The sequence below is a fragment of the Corvus hawaiiensis genome, chromosome 3 (assembly GCF_020740725.1).
Source record: "Corvus hawaiiensis isolate bCorHaw1 chromosome 3, bCorHaw1.pri.cur, whole genome shotgun sequence".
Lineage (NCBI taxonomy): Eukaryota > Metazoa > Chordata > Aves > Passeriformes > Corvidae > Corvus > Corvus hawaiiensis.
Genome location: NC_063215.1, coordinates 107292531 through 107310128, shown reverse-complemented (window position 1 = coordinate 107310128; position 17598 = coordinate 107292531). Strand labels below are relative to the sequence as shown.

The following is a 17598-nucleotide window of genomic DNA, read 5'->3' as shown; positions in this document are numbered from 1 at the left end:
GTGGGACTGTGTCTCAGGGACAGGTACAGGGAGGTGACAAGAAACAGCAGCATGGCACGGTCTCACAGCCTCCAGGAAGCACTGACATAGGGACTTCATGTGCCAGAGACTTCAGAAAGGCTGTCTTGTTAAACGGCCACAAATGAAGACTCTGAAAGCCCTCTATTTGCCTCTTGGATTTGTGTATGCTTTTGACAGCCACAGCAACCTGTGGCAGCAAGTTCCACGATTTCATCAAGTACTGCTTGAAAAGCACCTCCCTTTGTTTGACTGAGCCGCCAGCCTGGTAAATTCAGAGGGTGCTGCCTAGTTCTTGGGTGGAGAGAAAGTCAATCTTTTTGGTACTTGCCTTTCAGGGAGCTGAAGGAGAAGGGACTCTTCAGCATCAAACACCTGGCTGAGTCCCACTCAGAAGTCCTTCTTTGTAGACTTCGTGAGGTTTGCTTGGCACTTACCAACGAGGTAAGAACATTGTTCTGAATCGTCCTCCGTGCTTCTTACACGGTGTGTAGAGTAGATATGTGCTTGTTCATCTCCCTGTGTGCTCAGGAACTGCCTTCATTTCTGTTTCTAGACCTTATCTTTCTCATGTCTGTCAGCTCTCTATAGGATCTGTGTGCACATGTAGCTCTATTTACTGGTAGGTCGGGCATCTGACACTCTCCTCTTGGAGCGAGCTGCCATTACAATGCAACGTGCAAATGCAGAAGCGGAGACACTAATTATGTTATTTGCTGCAGTCCAAATCTCTGCCCAAGCTGTAATTCAACACTGCCAATTAGTCTGTAGACTTGAGCCTGTGTTTTCTGTTTCCTGGCTGAGGGCTTCAACTGCTGCTGTTACTTTTTCAAACAGGAGCAAATGACTCTTTTGTCTTTATGACTTGTGCCTTTATGGCTTGAGAGCAGCCCTTGCTTTAATTTGTTTCTTTGTTTTTTGAATAAAAGGGCCTAAAACCAAAGCAGTGGACATTCCAGAAGAATTAAGTAGAACACTTTAAGTGAAATAATATGTTTTAGGCCTGCAGGAAGCAGGCCTGAGGCCTAGCACAAGTAGGTGCCAGAGTTAAGTGCCTTTCTGTGCTTGTGCTCTTCTGCTCTGCCTGTGCTTTTGTGTTCCCCTGGACACAGCGGGAAGTGTTGTCATTTCCTGGGACTTTTGTCTAAGGCAACTGGTTTTCTTTTCAAGGTGATTCTTATGTTTCCCCGCATGACTTCCCCAGGTGACCAACCTTCGCTCAAAGGTGTCTTACTCTGCAATCGTCACTCTTGGAGAGCTCTTTGTGACCTTGCAGAAGGACATGGACTCGGAGGTGGATGAGGTTGCTCGGGTCCTTCTCCAGATGGTGTGGAACTCCCCAGAGTTTGTTCAGAAAGCAGCCAGTCACACCCTGGGAGTCATGGTGGAGCATGTGACTCCTGCACGAGCAATGACTGCTCTCATGGACAGTGGAGTCCAGTAGGTTCTTCTTCTCTTAGTGATATTCTTCACCTTCTATTGTGTGTGGGGGGGGAGAAGGGCTGAGAGAGAGAATGGGAACGGTGGGAGGGAAGGGTCCTGTATCCTGCATCTTCTGTGAACTCAGTGACTTGATTCTCCAATCAACCTCACTTCTTTCCTCTTGTCACCTATTTCTGCCCTCATGCAGCCCTTTAGTTGACAGAATCACAGAGCTGTAGAATATGCTGAGTTGGAAGGGGCCCATCAGGCTCATCGAGTCCAGCTCCTGCCCTTGCACAGAACAAACACGCCAAGGGTCACACCATGTGCCTGAGAGCGTTGTCCAAAGGCTTCCTGAACTTTCTCAGGCTTGGTGCTGTGACCAGTGCCCTGGGGAGCCTGTTCCAGTGCCCAGCCACCCTCTGGGTGAAAAACTTTTTCCTGATATCCAAGCTCAACCTCCCCTGACTCAGCTTGCTGCTGCTTCCTGGAGTTCTCCCAGTCTGTCCGAGTTGCCTAGATGTGGTGAATGGTGGGCAAGTGAAAGTGCCTGCAAAGGCTAAGGATAGAGCCCTGTGGTTTTGTGGGAAGAGGGACAATTGCAACTGCAGCTGTGAGCGCTCTTTGATATTTCACAGCCCTAACCACAGAGGCCTTGGGAAAAACCATGCATCCTCATTATGCCATTCACTTGAGAAGTAAGGAGGGTTCTTGCTGGGGCATGGAGCACATGGGGGAGAACGTGCTGGGTGTGGCACAGCCTGCACAGCAGGTGCAGCTCCTGCCAAGAGGAGTCTTGTAGGACTGTCCTGGCCTTAGAGGCCCACTTGCTATTCAAACTGATGTCTCATGTTAGCCTTGAGATGATGAATCATTGTACAGGCACCTTCACAGGCCGACTGCCATGGGACAGCTGAAGCAGGTGCTGCCTTAAGTGTTGGTGCTGGGCCTGATAGTCCCCAAGAGACACTGTCTAGAACAGGACAAGCTGGCTAAACTGACTGCCACCCTTTCCTCAGCTTTGGAAAAGGGGGAAACGTTCAGATGTATCTCTTGCCAAGCCTCACAGAAGAAACTGGCTGCATTGCAGAATATTCTGCAACTTCATGTCCCACAGCGTGTTTTCCCTGCATTTGTTTCTTTCCCAAGGTCTGCAGATTTGGGGGTAAATGGGTGCAAATATCCTCAATCCTGCTGCGGCTGTCTGTGTAGTGGCTGGCTCCTGATGGGTCAGCCTGGGTTGTCTTTAATTTCCCTCTTTCTCAGAGTGAATTTGGGGAAAGACGTTGAGTATCAGATAGTGCAGGGAGACTGAATTCCTCACTCTTGCTTGCAGGCAGTCCTTCTGTAGAGTGCTAACTTTGTGTTTCTCTGCGGACAGAACCTTCTACAGGTGTCCCAAGTGTCAGGGAGAACCCAGGCCTCCTTCCCCCAGCAATGACAGGGAGCATGCTCTGGCCAAGGCCTGCGCTGTGTCCCTCTGCTCCCTGTGCCCCAGTGTCCGCTCTCTTCTTCCCAGGAGCCGCCACGTCCAGGTGCGGAAGTGCGCGGCCCAACTCCTCCTGTCCTTGATGGAGAAAACTGGAGTCACGAAGCTCGCAGGAACGCCCAGGGCTGAGAGGCTGGCGCACGCGGCAGGGACGCTTGCTCAGGACTGTCACAAGGACACAAGGTAATGATCTTCATTTCACCTCCTAAAACAGGAAAACTGTTGGGTGTCTGGCTGTAAAGGGCAAAACCACAAAAGAGTGGAAGCTAAAGGAAATATCAAGTTCCCTCACTGTGTGGATGAGGTTCACAGAGTCACGGAATACGCTGAACTGGAAGGGACCCATCAGTGTCATCGAGTCCAGCTCCTGCCTGTGTGCAGGGCCCCCCAAGAGTCACTCCATGTGCCCGAGAGCATTGTCCAAAGGCTTCTTGAGCTCTGTCAGGCTTGGTGCTGTGACCACTGCCCTGGCTTGTCTGGGGAAATGACTGTGCTGGGGAACCTGAGGTTGTCCCGCAAGAGGGAGCATTGCCAACTTCCTGGGACTTGAATGATTCTTTCCTGAGATCAAAAGAGCCATCAGATGAGCCAGTCAAACAGTTTTGCTTGGCCTTAGGTGCACAAGACAAAGCCAAAATGTTGTCTAATGTTCATCACTGAAGGATCGCATACATCTATTTCTCATTAACTTAAGACTTTCCTAGAAATATTCCAGGGGTCTTTAGCCAATGTATTCAGTCTTTCTAAACCTCTTCTGCAGATTTCTATAATGCTCTTATCTGTGGCTGAATGACCTCCAAATTGCTTCCTGAAGAAAACTGTGGTTTCCTAGTGGCAAAATCAACCCAAACCACCCAAATCCCCTCACTTTGAGGATTCAATTCCCATTAATAGCTGCCAAGAACGCATGAGCAACTAGCTGTCCCTGTGCATACATATGGTATAGAATAATCAAAAGCAAGCATGAGGCATTTGGTCCTGGCTTCCCTGCCAGTTAAAGAAAGGCAAATTACTGTGCAATGGCAGCAAGACACTGCTAATAAGCTCTGACTCAAAGCAGAGGTGTTTTGCTTGTTCCCTGGGATCCTTCGATGCCACAGAAGCGCACCCACAGTTTCAGAGTGAGATTGTATTTTTCTGTTGCCCCACGTTCTCCTCTTGCCTCTTGTGTTCAGCTGACAGCACTGTGCAGTGACAAGTGGAGGTAAACCTCTCTCTTTGCTGAGTAGGTAATGCCTTCTCATGCAGGTATGGCAGCTGCTGAGTTTAAGGTATCAGCTTATTCTGTTAATGCTCCTCCTTTGTTTGTTCACCTTCTATTCTTTCTTTCCTTCTTTCTTTCTTTCTTTCTTTCTTTCTTTCTTGTTTTAGGCATTATGGACAGGAGATGGTGAAAATGATGCTGAATCACCAAAAATTTAAAAGGCTTTTGGAACAATCTCTTTCCACCCGTGACCTGGAAGATATTCTGACAAGAATGAAGAAGAAAGTAAGTGCTTGGTAGGAGAAATGTCTCCTTTGTGCAAGTATTGCCACTGCTGATATGAGATCAAACATACCTAATCTTATCTCATTCCTTTTCTGCCAAATCATTTTGCTCCTGGGAATGAACTGTTGATCCGTAGCCTGTTCATCTGCAGAGCACAAAGGAATTGATAATATTAGGGGAAAAGTGGGGTATTGGATATTTTGTATATTGGCCACAAACAGGGAAGGGAAAGAGGAGGAAATGTGTTTACATTTAAGCATAACCCCCCACCCCACTATCCCTACTCTGCCCCCAGTGACGCAATTAAGTGAGAACAGTGCTTCTGGAGATAACAGAGTCTTTGCAAAAGACACAGGAAGCAGTAGTGCCAAGAAAATTTCCAAATATTCAAAAGATGTCCCAGTCAATCCCAATTCCTACAATTACTATCTGTCTTCTGGGAATACTGCCCTGCTGTCATGCCCTGTGCAGCTGGAAGAAGCTTGGTGAATTCAGCAGCATCCAGAGGAAAATCATTTGTTTGCCTGGGTTATTTTTTTATTCTTTTTACCTACGTTATAGAAGGGAGTGTGGCTTTGTGCAGCACCAGGGAGAGTGAGTGTGGAACCAAATCAACTTCCAACACAATGGGCCAACCTCCAAAGAGTCCAAATTTTTCTGCAGCTTCCTTTAAGAGCATTAGTTCCCTACCAGTTTGCATTATTCCCATTTATGCTCAAGAGGAATGCATTGGGGATTTTAGACTGCTGCTCAGTATGGTAGCAGCCATAACCTGCCTTGGGCTATTGAAAACAAAGAGTTGGCATCACTGAACCTCTGGCCTGTTTCCTTCTGTAAGTTCGGAAAGGTTTGCCCAAGCCTTGGTAGCAGTGATCCTGGTTATAAGTTGTGTTTTAAACAGGTAATTTCCTATTTTACATTCTAAAGATCCATGGGGTTTCTTTATGCCTTTGTAGGGGATGGAAACGCAGAAGGATGAACACCCATCTGTCGAGAAGCCTGTGAAGAAGAGGAGCGATGGCTCGAAGAAGCCCCAGGCCACATTGCCTTCTAGTAAACGGTACTGAGCACTTTAGTTAGATGTGACAAAGCACGTGGCAAGCTTTACATGTCTCTTCCTCAGGAAAATCTTTCTGGTGGAGATGACCTGTGCCAGAGATTGTTTCCTTTCCCTACAAATGCTCTATCATAAAAAATGTCTCCTTCTGCATTATGCTGAACACAACTTCTCTGGAAGGGTTTCCACAAAAAATGGGCGACAAAAAGACACCCATTGGTTGCAGCTCAGAAGATCCAGTGCAGTGGCAAGGACAGTGCTGTGGAGGCTGTGAGAGGGCCATGTCTCCGCTGCCTCACTTGGGACAAGTAAATTCAAGCAGGGTTTTTTTCCTCTGAGAGCAGTCTTTTTCAGATGGGTGTTTTGATGAGAAGTCCCAGTCTAGAAGCAAGATGCCGTTCCCCAAAATAGCACTTCCCATGCATGTGGTTTGGCCTTCCTGAGTCATGGTTTTCTTACCCTCAGACAGTACCAAGATGAGTAGTAAGTAGCAAGCCAGTTCCTGAGCAACTTTGGTCAACAGGTGTCTCAATGTGGACGTTTTGTCTTGACATTCCTGTCCTTCATACTGTTTGCTTGATGGACAGCATGTTTGGTTTATTTCCCCCTGTGCTGCAATCAGCATTTGAGACAGGAATTTGGTCCTTGCTGTCTCTTCCTGCCAGTGGGAGAGCTACTTGTACCTGTTGTCCTCTGATAACAGAGGGGATTTATTTAGCTCTGTCATGCTCAGCGCTGGCAGGAGAGTGACCACATGCCTCAGTAGCGTAGTCAGGATCTTCCCATGCTCAAGAGAGTTGTTCCCAGTGGGTTTGTTAAGCTGTGGATCTAGTCTCTAGGGAAGCAATCATGTGAGCGTAGTGCTGGGATGTCTGGCTTCTGTTTTTATCCCTGTTACGGATTTTCTGGATCCTTCAGATATGCCCCTATCCATCTGTTCAGATGCATCTGAGCTACTTTTCCAGATTGTCATGCCTGCTGTAGAGACACTTCTCCAGAGGGATGAGTTTCCTTATTATAAGACGCACACCTCCCTCATGATGAGGCATTTAAACATGGAAGTAGCGTCTCTCTTTCTTCACAAAGCAGTGCGACATGTGTACCTGGAAAGCCGTCTGGAGAGAAGTGAGATGCATCTCATCCTTGGTTTTCCTGAGTAAGCACTGGTGAGAATGTTGCTTGCAGATTGTCTCCTGTAATGATTGTGTAGCGGGTTTGGTTTGTAACCAGGCAGAAACACCAATTTAGTGTAGTGGTTTGGTCCAAAATACTCATTACTATTTACCTTCTGTGAGATAAGAATTAGGAGAAATGCAAAGCAGTCACCAAACTTGAAAGAATAGAAAGAAGTTTATTAACAGACCTAAAAGAAGAAAAAAAAAGTCATACCACGCCTTCAGAACACTTCTCCTCCCCCCTGCCTTTCTCCCTTCTTGCAGTGATAATGTAAAAAGACAGCCCTTGAGATGTTCAGTCTGTTTACCACTTCCATAATAACCTTGTTCAGTCCATTTAGGAAGAGGAGTCTCTTGCCCATGCTATGAAAACATTATCGCAAGGAGCCAGCCACCCGGGTTGGTTCTCTGCTTGCATGTGAGTCCCTTCCCCCGTCTTGCAGCTTTTCCCACAACTGCTTTCGAGGGTCCACTCTTGAATTGCTGGGGTAAAATTTTAAGGTTGAGCCGTTCAGAAACAAAAGTTCTCTTCACCCATCTCTGGGAGTATTTCATTTCTAAGAATAGAGGCCCTTCTCCTTCCCTGGAAGCAAAGGGTCTTCCTCATCTTCCTCTTTAGAACTATCTCTGGGAGCATCTCTAGGACCTGAGGTTTTCTCCTTTTCCATTTGGAGCAAAAGTCCTCATCACTTCCATCTCTCCCTGTTCAAACTTCTCATGAAATTACAGCTGCGTCAGCATCTGCTTATCTCAGCGCAGGTGCTTTTGCTCACAAGTACAAGTTGAATGCTCCACCCCCCATGCCTTCATGAAATTACAGCAGGTACTCTGATCGATCATAGCTTCACAACAGAATTTCAGCTTTAAGCATCTCCTCTTTCACTTCCCTCCGGTTTTCAGCTCTTCATAGCACTAAAAGGGTTAATCTCACCTAGGCCTTGCAGCTGGAATGTGGCTTATCGCTGTTGGTCACATGACCTCTGCCAGACAGCCGTGCAGCTTTAGCTGAATCTTGGCAGCTCTGGAGAGGGGGAGCCGAGCCGCTCCGGCTGCCCACAGCCCTGCTGTGGGGGGGGTTCCGCGGGTGGAACAGGGCCCGTCGGCTCCAGGATGGCCGTGGCCCGACCCGGCCTGGCCTGAGCAGGGCCTGGGCCGGGCCCGCTGGCCCCCACACGGGGCCCGCAGCCACCTGTCCCAGCACCGGAAACAAGACAGAGAGAGTCTGCCTCGGGGTTTCCTGTTCTTAAGTGTGGATCACAGAGGCGGTCACAACTTTAAGTGGCTTAAAGAATTGTCCATATTCAAAGTGGCCAGCTGATAGGTTCTGTCAGGTCACAGAAGGAGCTGTAAGCACTCCTTTGCAAGAACATCACTTCCGGGACTATGCTTGCTAACCCATGACAGATTGTCATGAGGTCTCCCGTTGTTTTTCAGATCAGGATTTTCTAGCTTGAAATCACATCATTAGGAAACCTCCCCAAGATGTTCTGCTCACAATTAACTGAAGGTATGATCACCAACAGGTCCGCATTTGGTTTTATTCAACAGGGTGAAGTCTACCTCTGATGGACGCCTCCTACGCCGCCCAAAAGCCCAGGTCACGTTACCTCCGGCTGTGGAAGAAACGGAGTCGCTCCAGAAGCTGTACAATCTCCTGGAAGCCAAGGAGTTTAAGACACGGATGGAAGGAGTGGCACTCCTCCTAGACCTGTGCAAAAGCAGCCCCCAGCTCGTCTCCACTAACACTGTCCAAGTATGTAGGGTGTCTTCATTGTTCCTTTCCTTTAGCTCCTTTCCCAAGCCTGTAGCAGGCAAGTTAATTCAGTGTGTCTTGGCACTACATCCTGGCTGTGTGGGACAGGCTGGTGCCTCTTACCCTGAAATATTTAATTCAGGTCCACGCTTCAGGACAAGTTCTTTCGGTCCAGATGTATTTGTCTGGCAGGTGCCTATTGATGCTGTTCATCAGAGGAGGACAGAGTTTTCTGCTGGTGTAACTTCTGCTGTCTCCTACTCCCACTTGGGTTAAGTGAAGGGAATCCAGCCACTGAAAGCGTGGCAATTATTCTCTAGACAAAAAAATGGGTTTGGATGGGGAAGAGAAGTATCAGGCTGGGCAGGTTTAAACCAATTTTTTTTAAAAGGATACTTCTGTAAACTCCGACTTGTCTTGCACAGGCACAACTCTGGTTACTCGTTTCCATCGGCATCCCTAGTCCTCTTGGTAAAGACGGTGCTCACCCTTCTTGGGGGGGTCTTTTTTCTCTTTGGAAAAGGAGGGAAATGGCTAGGGACAGATCTCTTCCTTCTCCTCCCAGTAGCTGCTTTTTCCCTTTGTCCAGAAAATGGTGCCTGATAATGTGGCTGTCAAGGGACTGAACCTGCTCTAATGAGAGCGGTCCAGCACATTAAATTTCAGAAGTCTACCTGCTAGGTAGACAATTGGTCTGGATCCTGGAAGAGTTGATCAGAGCCCTGCACTTCTCCAGACACAGGTTCTGAGACAGATGGAACAAAACCTGGATCTCCTCCAGCCATAGTTTTGGCAAAATCGTAACTGTCCTCAGAACTTGAGACAACTGTGTAGAAAAAGGGGCATTGTAAATATCTGGTTCCATACTTCGAAAGCAAAGATACTGTTTTGCATCAATAAATGGGATGAATTTAATGACTGAAATGTGGAGAGAAACACCATAGGAACTATTCTGTCCCCACCCAAAGCTCTTCAAAATATATGAAAATCTTTCAACCAGCATGAGGTTGTGCAACCATTCCAGTGAGCGGCCCACAGGAAAACAGGGAAATTGTGCAAGCAAGTGCTGACCTGACAGGAAGGATCACTTTCATCTTTTACATTGCTGAGTGCTCACTTCTGCGTCCCTTCCTCAAACAAGGACATTTTAATCCAGCTTTCATGTTGTTTGTTCTCTTCACAGATTTTTGATTATTTTGTCCCGAGACTTGGTGATACGCACAAGAAAGTGAAGCAGAAGGCGCTGGACGTGCTGGCTGAAATCGTAGGCATCCTGAAAGATGGCTTAAACCCGGTGATCATCTGTCTGGTTGAAGGAATAACAAACAACCTAAACTCAAAGGACCCCGGGGTTTATGCCGCAGCTGTGAAAGCGCTGGAAGAATCCATGGCTCACTTAGGTAAGGCTGAGCCCTGGCATGGACTCTCCTCAAGTGTGTCTCTGCCTCTGCGAGTCAAGAGAACGCTGAGTGCCTTGACAGCTGTTGTTGTCTGTGGAAACCTCCAGCTGACATCCACCAGAAGCTGTGCAGGTGCAGTCCTTACGCACCAGTCCCCCAGCAGGCTTGAATGTGCATCAGCATTTCCCAAAAGTCCCAGGAGCCCTTGGCTCTGTGCTGCTTGTCTGAAGAGGAAGTGCTGGACTACAGCTTTGCTGGAATTCAGGGCCAAAGGGATTTTTGGAGTTTGCCTGGGCCCCAGTTGACTTCCCAAATGAATAGCTTTGCTGTTGGCATGAAGGGACAGCGGCGCATCAGAACCTCTGCAGAGCAGCCTCCTGGAAGGCTCCACATCATAGGCATTAGCTTCATTAGGACAGCAGGATCAGTTCTTTACTGCATGCTTGCATGAAGATCATTTGGGACCTCCTTTTTGTATCTCATGCAGGAAAGGAGCTCTTAATAATACCCTGCTACTGAAACCCACACTGGGGTGTAGCTCTGTAGTGGTTCCCAATGAAGCAGATTGCCTGCTTTGTCACTGCCAGCCCTGTGACCCTGTGAGGGACCAAACTTCATCCCACACACGTTCTGTCTCCAGGAAAAGCTTGCCTTGGCTTATTAGAGTGGCAGGACTCGAGGCTTGCAGGCCAATGCAGGCAACAGTGTTTAAATTCAAACGAGACCCCCAAAACCGCAACAGATAGGCGCAAGAAAAACCAAAATACATACGCCGGTCAAGTATTGGGAAATCAGTTCATTTTCCAGTCTCTCTGCCAAGATCTGATTTCACAGATGTTACAGAACCCCACAGGCTACTGAGGCACTGAGCACTAATAGCTCTTGTATGAGTAACTTGGAGTCTTGTCCCTAGATCCACACAGGTAACCTGACAATTTAAAAACAGCTTATCCTTCAGGTGGGAACGGAGGTGTGCATTTTGGAGCCTTCTCACCCTTTTCCATAGGGGAGAGAGAAGATCACTTCTGCAAAGCTCTGGGATGCAAAACCTTTTCACTGCTTACGTGTGATTGAACTCTTGAGGTCCCTGGTGTGAAATGTTTAACATAGCTCCTGGTACAGCAGACAACTTTGGATTTAAAATGTGAAAGGAGAGCTTTTCTTTTGGAATTTAAAATCCTCCCAAGTAGGCTGGAAGGAAAGAAGAAAAGGATTCAAAAATCGGCAGGAATTTCCTTTCTTTTGCAAAATGTAGTTGCCCCTGCCCTTTCCCTCCCCACTGTCCTTTCTCTTATGACCTCAGAAGAGAGAGCAGAAATGTGTGTTTCCCTTGTAGATAAAGTATCCCTGATGAAAGAGTTCAGCCACCGCAGGAGTGAACTGAAGGGCCAAGCTCTGCTGGATGTCACGGAGCATCTCTCAGGTATGGCCTCCCCTTCTAAGGCAAGAGGTCTTCCGAGGCAGAATTTACAGGGAATGCCAGTGAATAGACACTAGAGTGGCTCCTCCAAATCAGGAGGTGCTGAGCTTGTCCCTCCTGCCCAATACCCATGGAAGGTGTATTGGGCAGGTTTTCCCTGGCTGCTGCAGAGGTGTGCAGCATCTGAGATGGGGGCGGCACTTGGCCTCGGGGCTGAGCTCTCACTGGGGCATCTCAGAAGCTGCCTCCAGGAAAGGGAGGGGCTAAAAATTCCCAAGCTGGCTCCTCTCTTGGAAGCTCAGGGACAGCTCTGATCCTTTAGGGAAAATGGTGGCAAATGCTGTTTCAGGGGATCGGTTTGTTTTGTCCTCACAGAATTCTTGCTTTGCTCTTGGAAAGTTTTGAGGCGGAAGCCTGCAGTGCCTGGGGGTCACAGCTTAGGTCCAAACTCAGCACACATGTTAGAGGCACGGATTTTGTGCAAGGCAGCCTTTGGGGGCAGAGGGGCAGAAGCAGAGTGCTGAGGCTCCCTGCCTGTGCTGTGGAAGTGCCATTGGACTGAGCATTTCAGGGTGTGCAGTCAGGGTCTTCCTATGTCAGCGCTGCCCAAAATGCTCCAAATGCAGCTGATAATTGATTGCTCAGAGGAGCTTGCTATGTCAGCAATAGCCAAGGGATGGAAAAATGATAACCTCAATATATACTAGAGAAGACAGTGTATAGCCTTGCTTTATTTATAGCCTTGCTTTAGCGGGGTCTAAATCCACTGCTAATTAAGCCAGGTCACAAAAACGGAGTCATCCTTTTTATTAGAAATCTCTCAATTTCCTCTCTAAAGTGCCTTTCAAACCTTCAGCAGTGGGTTTAGACAACTTCTAAATGGAAATAAACAGCAATTTGACATTTTGGTCATTCATCATGCTGGAAACAGATTGTGGAATGATTTAGTAAAGGTGTGAAGTCTGCCACAGGTACAAGGCTCAGATCTGGAGAAATTAGTCCTGAGGGCTTGGTGGTTCTGTTTTGGGGATGTTCAGCTGCTTTGCCCATTTCTGGATCATGGGGCTCTCACTGTTATTTCACTGATCTTAGCCAGAGAGACTCCCAAAATCACAACTAGAGGTAGATCCTTGTTTGCATTAAGGCTGGTGGTTAAGAAGTTTGCATCTCTCTTCCGGCAGCGCTTGTGGCATGGGTTTATCCCAGGAGCCCCGAAGTCGTCCAGCGCTACGCCCTGCCCGTGCTCTGGTCCTTCCTGGGGAACAAGGCGCTGCCTGTCCGAAGCGCCAATGTCCGCACTGTGGTCACCAAGCTTGCCTGCGCCCTCTACAAGGTGATGGGCGCCAAGCTGAGGAAGCATGCTGCCAGCCAGCCTCCGCATGTGCGGGAAAACCTCTCCGACATTTTGGGCTGGTGAAGGCTCAATGACCTGCAGGAAGATGACAAAGTGCTGAGTTGGACACCTCCGGACGTGACTTCTTAGCTGTGCCAAAAAGGACAGAATGCAAAGGAAGGGTGTGCACCTGCCCCCGCTCTCTCCACCCCCCTTCCTAGTCGTGGCATGGGGTGCCTGAAGCAACTTCCAATTGAGGACAAGGTGAAGGCTGAGCATGGCTCAGCCTCACAAAGAGGTAAGGCAGGAGCTGGGCCGCTCTCTGGCGGGAGGAAGGCTCTTGTGCCAGCCTAGAGAGCCTGGGCACATTGCCAGGGAACAGTTCTGCCCTGCATGTGCCCCCTGCACTGAGCTGTGCTGCTCCCAGTGCCCCGTGGAGCTGTAGGGCTGCTCAGCTGTGGGGCCGGGAGAGGAGCAGGAGGGTGCGTGTGCAGCTGAGCCATTCCTGGAAAGCACAGGCCTCTGGGCTCCCTGCTGTCCCAGGGCAGCCCAGAGGCCAGGCTGTTCCTGTGCTGGCTCTGTGCAAGTGGGTCAGGGTGTCTCCCTGGTCTGCCTCAAGTGGCTGCTGGCAGGAGCATGTTTCCCTGTGCAGCTCTTTAGAAGTTTCCAGGGAATCTCTCACATGAAATACTGTAGCTTCAGAGGCTTTATGTTGGCATTGTGGCCTCTGTTATATTTTGTGTTTCCATTTTGCAGGACTGACTGGCTACACTCTTGCGAAGAAGTTTACCGTGGAATCTCCCTCTATGCTCCTTCCCTCCAAGCCATTGCCTCCCATCCAGAAGAGCTCTCCTTCTTCTAACACAAACAAAATAAGTAGCAGAGAGCAGGAGAATGGGAAAAATGTCACCGGCAATGATGATGACAGGAGAAAAAAGCAGGAGCTGAGTTCAGAGAGAAAAGGACATATGGTAAGGACACCAACCTAAGTCCTGTCTGGTGGATTTCCAGTTTATGTGCTGTAGGCAGAGCTCGGAGACCTTTTGCTGTGGTGTGAGGCCAGGGAAGCAGCTGAGCAAAGGGAGAGCTCAGCAGGACACTGCACTTCAGGCTGTCTTTGCAGTGGGTGTGTAGTGCAGGCTTCATGTCCTCAGCGGGTATCAATAGCAGGGGAGGTCTTTGAATGGTTTCTGGCTCTCTTGTGGCTCCTGCTCTGTCTTATGGCTGAGAAAACACCAACAGGCAGTCAGAGCAGCTGAAGTTGGCCAATCTTGTGAACCAATCCTTCTACATTTAGTAAACTACGGGTATGTGTGAACCATCTCTGTGTCTTGGTGGTGTTTTCTGTCAGCTGTGTCCGGTTTGGACGGAGAAAGGTGTTTGCTGGAACAGGCAGTCCTGCAAAGTCAGTTCCAGGTTGTGTCAGCTTTTGAGTTGTACAGCCATGCCCTTGTGCCCAGTTGTCTCTGATGCTATTTCTAGACTTCCTCAGCTTCTGGGCAGCTTTGTGCATTCTGGCATGGCTTTGTCCAGAGGGAAGGGATGGCAGGTGGCCATGGGGAGAGCAGCCCAGAGCCCACCCCCACGATTGCCTTTGCAGCAGGGCCAGGACCTGCAGTTGTTTTGGGTTTGCCGTGGGGTGCAGGAGGAGGCAGATGAACAACAGCTTTGGTAAACAGAATGTCCAACCCAAGGCTTGTGTACTTGATTCCAGCCTTGCTGAGAAAGAGCCCAGCGTATCCCTGAGAGGAACTGATCCTTCCACTGAAGTTTGAACAGGGCCTGATTTGGCTCTTTAGCTGTGCCAGGGACAATGGGATACTAAGGAAGGGTGTGCATCTGCCCCCGCTGCCTCCACCCTGCTTGCTGGACATGGCATGGGGGCCCTGGAGCAACTTGGGCAGGCAGAGGCCTTCCAGAGAGCAGCAGGGCAGGGAGCTCAGCAGAACTTCCTAAATGCCAGTGAGCCTGAGATGATGGATGTGTGGGAGCTGGAGAGCACCGAGCATGCCCAGAGCTCAGCAGCATCGGGGCTCAAAGGCTGCTGGGGAACTGTACAAGGGAAGGGAAGCAGCAGCAGAAATGAGGGGCTTGAGAAAAGCAGGTTTGGACATCCTGCAGGATGGCTTTGTGGGGACTTGGCTGGAGATCAGCACTGGCTGTTAGGTGCTTTAGGGACAGGGAGAGAATAGGGATCCAAGGCCATTCCCATACGATCCAAAAGGCCAGTGGAGGCAGTGGCACCGCAGAACATCTTGGTGCCAAACATGTGGATGCCATCTGGGAATGTAGCCACATTTCCAGAGAAGTGAGCACAGGGATAGCGGTGGCAAATGTGGGACATGATCTCTCCCTCACCACTTCCCTTTCCATTCCCTGTCCTAGACCAAGTTGCTCCATCAGTTTGACATCTCTGCCAGGTCTCAGCTAAGAGCATGGCTAAATGTCTTCAGGCATGAATGGGGGCGAGGCTGGATGCTTGATCTGAGTCTTCTGCTCTTTCCAGGCTGCCTTGATCCCGGTGCATTCCAGAGGTGGGGATATGAAGAAGGGATCATTGGGACCACCTTTGATCCCCCCAATACGCAAGGCAGTGAGTCCCCCTGTGAGCAGTGCGGCAGCGTCTGTCCCAAGCTCTCCGCAGCTGGATTTCCAGGAGTCCCAGGAGATGAGGTAAGCCAAGGTGTCTGCTGCTCCGGTGTGCTGTTCGCCTCGCTCTTCCCGTCTCGTGAGGTTATTTTCCACAGTCATCTCTCCCTTGTATTTAGGCAAACCTCAGTGTATTCCCCATTTTGCCCATCTGTGGTGATCCAGCACAATGGCAAAGCCAACACCATATGCCCTAAGAGCAAAGGTGGTTGTGGGGAAGAGGAGGCAGGGCTTAAGAGCACCTCAGAACAGGTCCTCTGCTGGACTTGGCTACTGATTCCCTCTGTGGTGTTTGTGCTGTCATTTGGGAACTGTATTGCATGGATCTGGATACTGTGGTTCTTTGAATACTGTGATCCTTGCCTGTCAACTTCTGCAGCCATGAGGATATGTCAGGGCAAATATTGGCTACTGAGGAGGTGTCTGCAAATTCAGGTGCTGCTCCTGTAAATGTCAGGTGTGACTTCTCTGTGCCTGGGCCTCCACCGTGAAACCAGAGCCCAGATAAAACTTGGGGTACAGATGTATCATCTGATCGATGTTTAGTATTTCGATCTGGGCTTAAGATCAAAGAGGGCAAGGTGCTAGAGAAGAGTTATAGGACTGTACCTGATGCAAAGACATTGGCTTGGATACATGTGTGAGAAAATGTAGCTGTCAAGCTTATCCTAGTGACAAGGATAAAGCAGGAGTCCCAGAAGTATCATTCCAATTGAAAAGCGTCCGTAGGGCTTTTAAAGTGCAATCGGAATATCCTTACCTAGCAGCTGAGTTGGAAAAGGCCTTTTTGTCCTTGAAAGAGCAAGGAGGTGTACTGTCATTCTCAGGAGAGAGCAGTGCTATGACGCCATGTAGCCCGAGACTGTCACCAGTGTAAGGCATGAGCAGGCAAAGTCAAGCTTGGGCAGGAGAACAAAAGTAGCTGCCCTCCATACAGACTTGTGTCTCAGCTCAGCAGCTCTTGCTGCTTCACAGAGGCTGTAGGAGCCACTTGGCTGCAAAAGGAGAGAACTGGGCAGGTCTGATGCAAGTTGAAGAATGACTGCTGTGTTTCAGCCGGAGCTTGGCAAGCTCTGTGGGACTCCAGCACCTGAAAGCTTAAGGACAATTCCTCAGCTTTGCATCGTGTTGGGTTTATGTGTTGCATTTCCTCCTTCATCAGGGGGACCATGCTAAGAAGGTTTGCCTCCTTTGATGCTACACACATTCCATGCCCTTCTCTTTCTACCTCCTCATATGTTCTTTTGTCCTCCCTTTTCTCAAGGCCAAGATCCAGTGGAAGAAGCAAAGAGAAGAACTCTGAACATGCAAGTAGGTACAGGGCATGTCTGTCCTAAAATGACCATTGGAATGCTGACCCAGGGGTGGCATTGTGGCAGTTTGGTTGAAAACCATCCTGGTTTAAATGTCTTCAAATTCCTTTCAATTCCTTGATGGGCTCAGTGGATTCTCCCAGAGCCTGGTCACTGGGAGTGTGCTCCGGTGGTGCAGTGAAAATTACTCCAGGAGCTGCACTGGTACCTTGGGGCTCGGGAAATGCGCCACAGGAAAAGAAAACATTCCTCTCCATCCTGCACATGCCTTTCATCTCCCTGCACCCTTTCTAAGGTCATAATTAGTAGAGAAAAAAAGACATTTAGCATGAAAGGAGAAATGTTCCCACTCCTTCCTCCTGCCTTTGAAGGAAGAAGGAGAACACCTTCCCTTGGGGCAGTTTCTGCGCTGAACCCTTTGAGATCTGAAGGAGATTCATGGACATTGCCTGGTTTTGCACGGGAAGAAATAGGGAAACCTCCTTAGACAGAAAGGCCTTGTGAATGTTCCAGTTAAGGGGAAGGAGACTTCCAAATGGATGCAGCCTATGCAGGATCAGAGTTTGTCATCCTCTGACAGCACAAGCCTAAAGCCACCTATGGCAGGTTCACGATGGCAAATCTCTTCCCCGACTCTCTCTGCCCATGTCAGTATTGCAGGCTGAGGCTGGGGGAGGAGATGCCTTCTGCCTTGTCCCCCGTCCCTGCCTTGCCTGATCCCTGACAAGAAGAGTTGTGCCAGACCAAATGAGGTGTCTGGTGCATGTGTGTCAGTCCCTGCTTTCAAGTTCAAAGCCTCAATGCCAGGGTTGTTGTTCCCTTGCCATCTCTGGGCGTGGAATGATAGGAGAGATGAGATTTGAAGAAACAATTTTGCTGATGCAGAAAAACGATTTATCATTGGTGGAGGCCTGTACAGAATGATTAGTTCTCTGAGTTTCAAAAGCTCCATTGGAGAGCATTTCAGATTAACCTGCACCATGCCGTTTCCATTAAGAAAATTTTGAATTGTCAGGATTAGCGAAGATCAGAAATGTTTTGAGGCAGGTCATGTTTATGTTGGGTTTGGGTGTCTCTGCA

The 17598-nt window shown here is 49.0% G+C and overlaps 1 protein-coding gene and 1 long non-coding RNA gene across 3 annotated transcripts; both read left to right on the top strand.

Annotated features, from left to right (window-relative positions):
• Positions 1–1416: 1416 nt before the first annotated feature.
• Positions 1417–4340, top strand: LOC125323910. Its single transcript, XR_007202696.1, has 3 exons — positions 1417–1458; positions 2960–3112; positions 4301–4340. It is a non-coding gene; the product is annotated as an uncharacterized LOC125323910 (long non-coding RNA).
• A 46-nt stretch (positions 4341–4386) lies between these two features.
• Positions 4387–12788, top strand: LOC125323880 (TOG array regulator of axonemal microtubules protein 2-like). Of its 2 annotated transcripts, XM_048299255.1 has the most exons (5): positions 4387–4418; positions 5375–5478; positions 8199–8403; positions 9587–9803; positions 12405–12788. In XM_048299255.1, exons 1-5 carry the CDS (start codon positions 4407–4409, stop codon positions 12638–12640), a joined length of 774 nt encoding a protein of 257 aa, XP_048155212.1. In that variant the 5' UTR covers positions 4387–4406; the 3' UTR covers positions 12641–12788. The 2 variants fall into 2 exon arrangements, with proteins under 2 accessions (XP_048155212.1, XP_048155211.1); XM_048299254.1 differs by lacking the exon at positions 12405–12788 and having other exon boundaries at positions 9587–10186.
• The last annotated feature ends 4810 nt before the right edge of the window (positions 12789–17598 follow it).

Coding starts and splice junctions, on each gene's coding strand:
- LOC125323880 (XM_048299254.1), top strand. Junction 5,479..8,198: donor ACATTGCCTTCTAGTAAACG/GTACTGAGCACT, acceptor TTTATTCAACAG/GGTGAAGTCTACCTCTGATG. Junction 8,404..9,586: donor TCTCCACTAACACTGTCCAA/GTATGTAGGGTG, acceptor TTCTCTTCACAG/ATTTTTGATTATTTTGTCCC.